Source organism: Pristiophorus japonicus, unplaced genomic scaffold, assembly GCF_044704955.1.
Source record: "Pristiophorus japonicus isolate sPriJap1 unplaced genomic scaffold, sPriJap1.hap1 HAP1_SCAFFOLD_493, whole genome shotgun sequence".
In the NCBI taxonomy this organism is placed as follows: Eukaryota; Metazoa; Chordata; class Chondrichthyes; family Pristiophoridae; genus Pristiophorus; species Pristiophorus japonicus.
The window spans coordinates 391,454-402,538 of record NW_027254399.1 but is presented as its reverse complement, the minus strand read 5'-3'; the positions used below and the strand labels follow the sequence as shown (position 1 = coordinate 402,538).

Below are 11,085 nucleotides of genomic sequence, written 5' to 3'. Positions count from 1 at the left end.
GGGCGGTGATGGAACACTGCCGGTGATGGGGCGGTGCCGGTGATGGAACACTGCCGGTGATGGGGTGGTACCGGCGATGGGGTGGTGCCGGGGGGTGATGGGATGGTGCCGGGGCGGTGATGGAACACTGCCGGTGATGGGGCGGTGCCGGTGATGGAACACTGCCGGTGATGGGACGGTGCCAGGGGTTGATGGGATGGTGCCGGGGCGGTGATGGAACACTGCCGGTGATGGGGCGGTGCCGGTGATGGGGCGGTGGTTCGAGCCCCGGGTCTTCTATCTGGTAGCTGCCGCTTATCCAGGTGTGGAGACGGTAAAAGGTTCTCCACTTGCTGTGTGTCCTTCGCACCGACTCCTGGTACACCGGGGCAGGGGCGTGTTCCTGACACCCGGTGGAAAGAGAAGGAGACGGGAGACGATTTAAACCTTCCCGGTTACACATATATTGAATCTTTACACGTATATAAATAAATCAATCAAAAACAGTAGCAGAGAGCTGCAGAGATTGGGAGGGCAGAGGAGCGAGCACTTAAAGCACGTACACGAGAAGATATTAAAGTACGCGACCGTGTCCACAGAATGCTCCTCCACAGGGGAACGCATCATCACGGCAGCAGCTGGGCGCAGGGAAGCAAAACGAAAGACAAATGCAGCTCGGGATTGTCGTGTGCAGAGGCTGCAGCTCGCGGACACTGGGCTGAGCCAAGGGACTGCAGCTTCGAGTTCCTCCACAGACACTTTCACAGGTCACAGGTGATTGGCCCCGAACACCACGCAGCAGAGACGGAAAGCTGTGGGGGTCACGGCCGGGGTACCCTCCCCTGTCCCGAGCCGAGCCGAGCCGAGCCGCCACATACAGGGAGACAGTTCTCTGGCCCTGGTCACGGCCCCTGGGCTGTGACAGTGACTGGAGCCCTGGGCCAGAGTGATGAGCTGTGGGTCCTCATGCATTCTCCACCACCTGATGGGGCAGTGTGACCGATGAGCTGTTGGTGAACGAGCCCTGCTTCTCCCGACCCTTCATCAAGTAAGTGATGAGCTCGCCCTTGCCCTTGACGTAGACCGGGCCTCTCCGCGCAAACCGGAACCCGTACTCCTTCAGTACCAGGTACGTCTCCTCAACCACCTGCAGACAGAGAGAGCAAACAGGGTAAGGTAATCCCCCTACACCTTCACCCAGTGCAACACACAGCACCCGGGCTCACACACAGCACCCGGGCTCACACACAGCACCCGGGCTCACACACAGCACCCGGGCTCACACACAGCACCCAGTGCAACACACAGCACCCGGGCTCACACACAGCACCCAGTGCAACACACAGCACCCGGGCTCACACACAGCACCCGGGCTCACAAACAGCACCCGGGCTCACACACAACACCCGGGCTCACACACAGCACCCGGGCTCACACACAGCACCCGGGCTCACATACAGCACCCGGGCTCACACACAGCACCCGGGCTCACACACAGCACCCGGGCTCACACACAGCACCCGGGCTCACACACAGCACCCGGGCTCACACACAGCACCCAGTGCAACATACAGCACCCGGGCTCACACACAGCACCCGGGCTCACACACAGCACCCGGGCTCACACACAGCACCCGGGCTCACACACAGCACCCAGTGCAACACACAGCACCCGGGCTCACACACAACACCCGGGCTCACGCACAGCACCCGGGGTCACACACAACACCCGGGCTCACAAACAGCACCCGGGGTCACACACAGCACCCGGGGTCACACACAGCACCCGGGCTCACACACAGCACCCGGGCTCACACACAGCACCCGGGCTCACACACAGCACCCGGGCTCACACACAGCACCCGGGGTCACACACAGCACCCGGGCTCACACACAGCACCCGGGCTCACACACAGCACCCAGTGCAACACACAGCACCCAGGCTCACACACAACACCCGGGCTCACGCACAGCACCCAGTGCAACACACAACACCCGGGCTCACAAACAGCACCCGGGCTCACACACAACACCCGGGCTCACACACAGCACCCGGGGTCACACACAGCACCCGGGCTCACACACAGCACCCGGGCTCACACAGCACCCGGGCTCACACACAGCACCCAGTGCAACACACAGCACCCGGGCTCACACACAGCACCCGGGCTCACACACAGCACCCGGGCTCACACACAGCACCCGGGGTCACACACAGCACCCGGGCTCACACACAGCACCCGGGCTCACACACAGCACCCGGGCTCACACACAGCACCCGGGCTCACACACAGCACCCAGTGCAACACACAACACCCGGGCTCACACACAGCACCCGGGCTCACGCACAGCACCCAGTGCAACACACAACACCCGGGCTCACACACAGCACCCGGGCTCACACACAGCACCCAGTGCAACACACAGCACCCGGGCTCACGCACAGCACCCGGGCTCACGCACAGCACCCGGGCTCACGCACAGCACCCAGTGCAACACACAGCACCCGGGCTCACACACAGCACCCAGTGCAACACACAGCACCCGGGCTCACGCACAGCACCCGGGCTCACGCACAGCACCCGGGCTCACGCACAACACCCAGTGCAACGCACAGCACCCGGGCTCACGCACAGCACCCGGGCTCACGCACAGCACCCGGGCTCACGCACAGCACCCGGGCTCACACACAGCACCCGGGCTCACGCACAACACCCAGTGCAACGCACAACACCCGGGCTCACGCACAACACCCGGGCTCACGCACAACACCCAGTGCAACGCACAACACCCGGGCTCACGCACAACACCCAGTGCAACGCACAACACCCGGGCTCACGCACAGCACCCGGGCTCACGCACAACACCCAGTGCAACGCACAGCACCAGGGCTCACGCACAGCACCCGCCCTCACGCACAATCCCAGCTCTCTCACACCCAGCTCTCTCTCACACCCAGCTCTCTCTCTCACTCCCAGCTCTCTCTCTCACACCCAGCTCTCTCTCACTCCCAGCTCTCTCTCTCACACCCAGCTCTCTCACACACCCAGCTCTCTCTCACACCCAGCTCTCTCTCACACCCAGCTCTCTCTCACACCCAGCTCTCTCTCACTCCCAGCTCTCTCACACACCCAGCTCTCTCTCACACCCAGCTCTCTCACACACCCAGCTCTCTCTCACACCCAGCTCTCTCTCACACCCAGCTCTCTCACACACCCAGCTCTCTCTGACACCCAGCTCTCTCACTCACTCCCAGCTCTCTCTCTCACACCCAGCTCTCTCTCACTCCCAGCTCTCTCTCACACCCAGCTCTCTCACACACCCAGCTCTCTCTCACACCCAGCTCTCTCTCACACCCAGCTCTCTCACACACCCAGCTCTCTCTCACACCCAGCTCTCTCACACACCCAGCTCTCTCTGACACCCAGCTCTCTCACTCACTCCCAGCTCTCTCTCTCACACCCAGCTCTCTCTCACTCCCAGCTCTCTCTCTCACACCCAGCTCTCTCTCACACCCAGCTCTCTCACTCCCAGCTCTCTCTCTCACACCCAGCTCTCTCTCACACCCAGCTCTCTCACACCCAGCTCTCTCTCACACCCAGCTCTCACTCCCAGCTCTCTCACACCCAGCTCTCTCTCTCACACCCAGCTCTCTCTCACTCCCAGCTCTCTCACTCACTCCCAGCTCTCTCTCTCACACCCAGCTCTCTCTCACTCCCAGCTCTCTCTCTCACACCCAGCTCTCTCTCACTCCCAGCTCTCTCTCTCACACCCAGCTCTCTCTCACACCCAGCTCTCTCTCACACCCAGCTCACACACACCCAGCTCTCTCACTCCCAGCTCTCTCTCACACCCAGCTCTCTCTCTCACACCCAGCTCTCTCTCACACCCAGCTCTCTCACACACCCAGCTCTCTCTCACTCCCAGCTCTCTCTCACACCCAGCTCTCTCTCTCACACCCAGCTCTCTCTCACACCCAGCTCTCTCACACACCCAGCTCTCTCACACACCCAGCTCTCTCTCACTCCCAGCTCTCTCTCACACCCAGCTCACACACACCCAGCTCACACACACCCAGCTCTCTCTCACACCCAGCTCTCTCTCACACCCAGCTCACACACACCCAGCTCTCTCTCACTCCCAGCTCTCTCTCACACACCCAGCTCTCTCTCACACCCAGCTCTCTCACACACCCAGCTCTCTCACACACCCAGCTCTCTCACACACCCAGCTCTCTCACACCCAGCTCTCTCACACCCAGCTCTCTCTCACACACCCAGCTCTCTCTCACACACCCAGCTCTCTCTCACACCCAGCTCTCTCTCACACCCAGCTCTCTCACACCCAGCTCTCTCACACACCCAGCTCTCTCACTCACACCCAGCTCTCTCACACACACCCAGCTCTCTCTCACACCCAGCTCTCACACACCCAGCTCTCTCACACACCCAGCTCTCTCACACACCCAGCTCTCTCACACACCCAGCTCTCTCACACACCCAGCTCACACACACACCCAGCTCTCTCACACACCCAGCTCTCTCACACACCCAGCTCTCTCACACACCCAGCTCTCTCACACCCAGCTCTCACACACACCCAGCTCTCTCACACCCAGCTCTCACACACCCAGCTCTCACACACACCCAGCTCTCACACACCCAGCTCTCTCACACCCAGCTCTCACACACACCCAGCTCTCTCACACACCTAGCTCTCTCACACACCCAGCTCTCTCTCACACCCAGCTCTCTCTCACACCCAGCTCACACACACCCAGCTCACACACACCCAGCTCACTCACACCCAGCTCTCACACACACCCAGCTCTCTCTCACACCCAGCTCTCTCACATCCAGCTCTCTCACACACCCAGCTCTCTCACACCCAGCTCTCACACACACCCAGCTCTCACACACCCAGCTCTCTCACACCCAGCTCTCTCACACACCCAGCTCTCTCACACACCCAGCTCTCTCTCACACCCAGCTCTCTCTCACACCCAGCTCACACACACCCAGCTCACACACACCCAGCTCTCTCACACCCAGCTCTCCCTCACACCCAGCTCTCACACACACCCAGCTCTCTCTCACACCCAGCTCTCTCTCACACCCAGCTCTCTCACACCCAGCTCTCTCACACACCCAGCTCTCTCACACACCCAGCTCACACACACACCCAGCTCTCTCTCACACCCAGCTCTCTCACACCCAGCTCTCACACACACCCAGCTCTCACACACATCCAGCTCTCTCACACACCCAGCTCTCACACACCCAGCTCTCTCACACACCCAGCTCTCACACACACCCAGCTCTCACACCCAGCTCTCTCACACATCCAGCTCTCTCTCACACCCAGCTCTCACACACCCAGCTCTCACACACACCCAGCTCTCTCTCTCACACCCAGCTCTCTCTCTCACACCCAGCTCTCTCTCTCACACCCAGCTCTCTCACACACCCAGCTCTCACACACCCAGCTCTCACACACCCAGCTCTCTCTCTCACACCCAGCTCTCTCTCACACCCAGCTCTCTCTCACACCCAGCTCTCTCACACACCCAGCTCTCTCACACACCCAGCTCTCTCTCTCACACCCAGCTCTCTCTCACACCCAGCTCTCTCTCACACCCAGCTCTCTCTCACACACAGCTCTCTCACACACACAGCTCTCTCACACCCAGCACCATTCACACACCCAGCTCACACACAAACCCCCATCTCCTTCATTTCAAAAGCTGCCTCCAAGAAGCTCACTGCCCTCTTGTATGTCAAACACTCCTCACCAATGCCCAAGTCTTGAGGTTCTATCCCATACAGGAGAAGCTCGCCATCGACGATTCCATCGGATATACGGCACAGGAACAGGCCATTCGGCCCAACCAGTCCGTGCCGGTGTTTCTGCTCCTCTCGAGCCTCCCGTCTTTCCTCATCTAAATCTATCAGCATAACCCTCTATTCCCTTCTCCCTCATATGTTTATCCAGCCTCCCCTTAAATACATCGATACAATTCACTTCAACCACTCCCTGTGGCAGCGAGTTCCACATTCTCACCACTCTTTTCTATTCAATTCTACCCCTCCAGAAATAAACCCGAGTGCTGGGTTTGCTTTTTATGACCTCGCTAACCTGTGTCACAACGTTTATTGATTTGTGTATTTGTATCCGAGATCCCTTTGTTCCTCTATCCCACCCAGACTCCACCCTCCCAGTAATAAGTGACCTCCCTATTCTTACCAGAATGTAATACCTTACATTTATCTGTGTTGAACATTTGCTAATTATATTCCCATTCTGTAAGTTTATTAATGTCCCCCTGTAATGTGTTACAGACCCCTCAGTATTAACTATCCCCCAATTTGGTGTCATCCGCAGATTTAGAAATTGTGTTTGTGATTCCAAAGTCTAATCGTTAATATAAATGGTGACCAACAGCGGTCCCAGCACTGATCCTTGTGGAACACCATTACCCACCTTCTGCCCCTGTGAATAGCTCCCTTTACCCCCACTCTCTGCTTTCTGTCCTGAAGCCAGCGAGCGATCCTTTCTGCGACTTGTCCCTGACTCTGCATTCTCTGACCTTGTCCATCAGTCTATTATGGGGTACCTTATTGAAGGCCTTTCGAAAATCTAGATAAATGACATCTACATTACCCTTGTCTACTCTCTCTGTTACCTTCAAAACATTCAATGAGGTTGGTCAAGTAAGACTTTCCCTTTTGGAATCCATGCTGACTATTCATTATTATATTTTTGGTATCTCGATGTTCTTCTATTTTCCCCTTTAGTCAGGATTCCATTATTTTTCCTGCCACCGATGTTAAGCTGACTGGTCTATAATTCCCTGGACATGTTCTATCCCTTTAAATATAGGTATTACGTTAGCTCTCCACCAGTCCTCTGGCACTACACCTTGTTCTAACAAATGATTAAATATGTGTAGTAAGGCCTCTGCTGTCTTTTCCCTAGATTCTTTTAAAATGCGTGGATACAATCCGTCTGGACCAGGGGTTTTATCCTCTGAGTTTGATTAGTTTATTTAATATAACCCTGCTTTTTATTTTAAATGCCCTTATCTCATTACTAATCCCATCATCCAATGTCATGTCCACCTGTTCTATCTCCCTGGTAAATACTGAAGCAAAATAATGATTTCATATTCCTGCCGTCTCTCTATCGTTCCCTGTGGTATTATCCTGAATCTCCCTTAATGGCTCTATTCCCATCCCAATCTTCCTTTTTTATCGATGTGCCTGTAAAATATTTTACTATTTTGTTTTATGTTCCTTGGTAGTTCCTCTTTGCCTTCCTAATTGTGTTTTTTACTTCTCCCTTGATCTCTTCGTATTCTCCCTTATCATGCACTCCCCTGCTGTCTATGTAGTTCATGTTTGCCTCTTTCTTTATCCTCAATGGTTCCCTTATGGCTTTATTCATCCATGGAGTCTCATTAGTGTTTCATTTATTCTTTCCTTTTAGGGGAATATATTGTTCCTGCACTCTGTTGAACACCGTTTTCAATATTTCCCATTGCTGTTCTACATCGTTGTTTGCCAATATTGTTGCCTGTTTTATTTTCCCAAGTTCTAAACTCAGCCCCTCAAAGTCAGCTTTTCTCCAATCTATTACCGTGGTTTTTGTCATACTTCTGTCCTTCTAAATTATCATTTTAAAGCGTATTATATTATGGTCACTATTGCCTAGATGTTCCCCTACTTTTACTTTTATTTGCTCTGGTTCATTCCCCATTACTAGATCCAACAACATATTGGGTTAGAAAGGAGTCCTGTATACATTGTAGGAACTCTATTCCCTTATCCCCATTACCTCCCTCTTCTGTCCAATTCATATCGGGGTAGTTGAAACCCCCCCATGATTATTATTCTATGTTTTTTACTCATTTGTCTGTATATTTCCTCCTCCACCTCCTTTCCACTGTTGGGTGGACTGTACACTGCCCCTATTAGTGTGATTGGTCCTTAATTATCTTTTATCTCTGGCCATGTGGATTCTAGTTCTGTTTTACTGATAGCTGCGTCCCTTTATTCTACTGCCATTATGTTATCCCTAATAAGTACAGCTACTCCACCTCCCTATTTCCCTCTCTATCTTTTCTAAATATGTTATACCTACAATGTTTAATTCCCAGCGCTGCTTTTTCTGCAGCCGTGACTCAGTAATCCCTACTATGTCAGGTTCCTCGCAACGCATGATTACCTCCAGCTCCCCTGTTTTATTACGGACACTGTGTGCATTGCTGTACAGACAATTTAACTCATTTTTAATAGGATTTACGCTCACTTTATGTTTAACCATCTTTTTAGACTCCTGTTCTATAGCTCTATTTATTCCCTTGCCATCAATGCCGTTCCTCACTTTACTCTGTCCTATGCTCTCTTTTCCAGTTCTGTTTATATTTAGGCTGGTTACATTTCTTGTAGATTCCTCTCCCCTTTATAACTAGTTTAAAGTAAGTGATCAGGAAGGCCAATGGAATGTTGGCCTTTATTGTCAGGGGGATAGAGTATAAAAGCAGAGAAGTCCTGCTACAACTGTACAGGGTATTGGTGAGACCATGATCAGATCAGCCATGATCGTATTGAATGGCCCCTTGCTCCTATTTATTATCTTCTAAAGCCTTTGCCTGCACCTCCCTATTTACCCTTTCCGCTGAGACACGGGTCCCATCCCGGTTCAGGTGGAGCCTGTCCCATCCTGTCCCAGAACTGGTGCCAGTGTCCCATGAAAAGGAACCCCTCTTTCCCACCCAGCCCTTTAGCCACGTGTTCATTCTCCTCATCTGTCTGCTTCTGTGCCAATTTGCACGTGGCTCAGGCAATAATCCAGAGATTATTACCCTCGAGGTCCTGCTTTTTAATTTAGAGCCTAACTGCTGATACTCCCTCAGCAGGACCTCCTCCCTGTTCCTACCTCTGTCGTTTGATCCAACAGATAACTGGATTTACCCCCTCCCTTTCCAAGTTCCTCTCTAGCTGTCGTGAGATTTCCCTCACTCTGACATCTCAACCAGCACCTCTTACTCACAGCCCTCATCACCACCACCGTTCTTCTCTCACTATTTTATTGATTCTACTCCAGTCAGTGCTGTTCTCGTCCCTCCCAAACTCGAAATCCCCTGCATCTTACTGTGCACTCTGACCTTCGACCCTTCACCCTGCTGTCCTGCACACTGACTCTCGACCTTTCACCCTGCTGTCCTGCACTCTGACCCTCCATCCCCCAGTATTTTGGCCGCCATTGAGTCTCCATTACCTGGATATTTCCCATCTGCCCCGTCGACTCCATTCTGCTGGCCACATTGACAGTATTTCCCCAGATGTCATAATGTGGTTTGCGAGCTCCGATCACCCCAGCGAGAACAGCGCCTTTATTCATTCCTGAAAGGAATGCAGCAGAAAGTTAGAGAATGAGAGCTTGACACTGAAAGCAATCCGCACTCAATGCTCAGCTCGCTGGGACATAATACATGGGAAATGTTAGCATCAGGCACGTGGCAGTTACACTGTTAATGCTAAACACCGTGAGGTCACGGTAATCTGGGACACTGAGGTCACGGTAATCTGGGACACCGTGAGGTCACGGTAATCTGGGACACCGTGAGGTCACGGTAATCTGGGACACTGTGAGGTCACGGTAATCTGGGACACTGAGGTCACGGTAATCTGGGACACTGAGGTCACGGTAATCTGGGACACTGAGGTCACGGTAATCTGGGACACCGTGAGGTCACGGTAATCTGGGACACCGTGAGGTCACGGTAATCTGGGACACCGTGAGGTCACGGTAATCTGGGACACTGAGGTCACGGTAATCTGGGACACCGTGAGGTCACGGTAATCTGGGACACTGAGGTCACGGTAATCTGGGACACCGTGAGGTCACGGTAATCTGGGACACTGAGGTCACGGTAATCTGGGACACTGAGGTCACGGTAATCTGGGACACCGTGAGGTCACGGTAATCTGGGACACCGTGAGGTCACGGTAATCTGGGACACTGAGGTCACGGTAATCTGGGACACTGAGGTCACGGTAATCTGGGACACCGTGAGGTCACGGTAATCTGGGACACCGTGAGGTCACGGTAATCTGGGACACTGAGGTCACGGTAATCTGGGACACCGTGAGGTCACGGTAATCTGGGACACCGTGAGGTCACGGTAATCTGGGACACTGAGGTCACGGTAATCTGGGACACTGTGAGGTCACGGTAATCTGGGACACTGAGGTCACGGTAATCTGGGACACCGTGAGGTCACGGTAATCTGGGACACCGTGAGGTCATGGTAATCTGGGACACTGAGGTCACGGTAATCTGGGACACCGTGAGGTCACGGTAATCTGGGACACCGTGAGGTCACGGTAATCTGGGACACCGTGAGGTCACGGTAATCTGGGACACTGAGGTCACGGTAATCTGGGACACCGTGAGGTCACGGTAATCTGGGACACTGAGGTCACGGTAATCTGGGACACCGTGAGGTCACGGTACTCTGGGACACCGTGAGGTCACGGTAATCTGGGACACCGTGAGGTCACGGTAATCTGGGACACTGAGGTCACGGTAATCTGGGACACTGAGGTCACGGTAATCTGGGACACCGTGAGGTCACGGTAATCTGGGACACCGTGAGGTCACGGTACTCTGGGACACCGTGAGGTCACGGTAATCTAGGACACTGAGGTCACGGTAATCTGGGACACCGTGAGGTCACGGTAATCTGGGACACCGTGAGGTCACGGTAATCTGGGACACCGTGAGGTCACGGTAATCTGGGACACTGAGGTCACGGTAATCTGGGACACTGAGGTCACGGTAATCTGGGACACTGAGGTCACGGTAATCTGGGACACTGAGGTCACGGTAATCTGGGACACCGTGAGGTCACGGTAATCTGGGACACTGAGGTCACGGTAATCTGGGACACCGTGAGGTCACGGTAATCTGGGACACTGAGGTCACGGTAATCTGGGACACCGTGAGGTCACGGTAATCTGAGACACTGAGGTCACGGTAATCTGGGACACCGTGAGGTCACGGTAATCTGGGACACTGAGGTCACGGTAATCTGGGACACCG

At 54.3% G+C, this 11,085-nt stretch overlaps 1 protein-coding gene across 1 annotated transcript in view; it reads right to left on the bottom strand.

The window, feature by feature from the left end:
- Positions 1-460: 460 nt before the first annotated feature.
- The window catches only part of adcy3a (adenylate cyclase 3a), a gene marked incomplete at its 5' end in the record, with an annotated part of 276,081 nt that continues 265,456 nt past the window's right edge, over positions 461-11,085 (bottom strand). Inside the window, 2 exons of the mRNA XM_070873493.1 lie at positions 461-1,126; positions 9,259-9,383. Of these exons, the coding sequence (XP_070729594.1) occupies positions 944-1,126; positions 9,259-9,383 (308 nt within the window). The remainder of the gene's footprint in view (positions 1,127-9,258; positions 9,384-11,085) is intronic.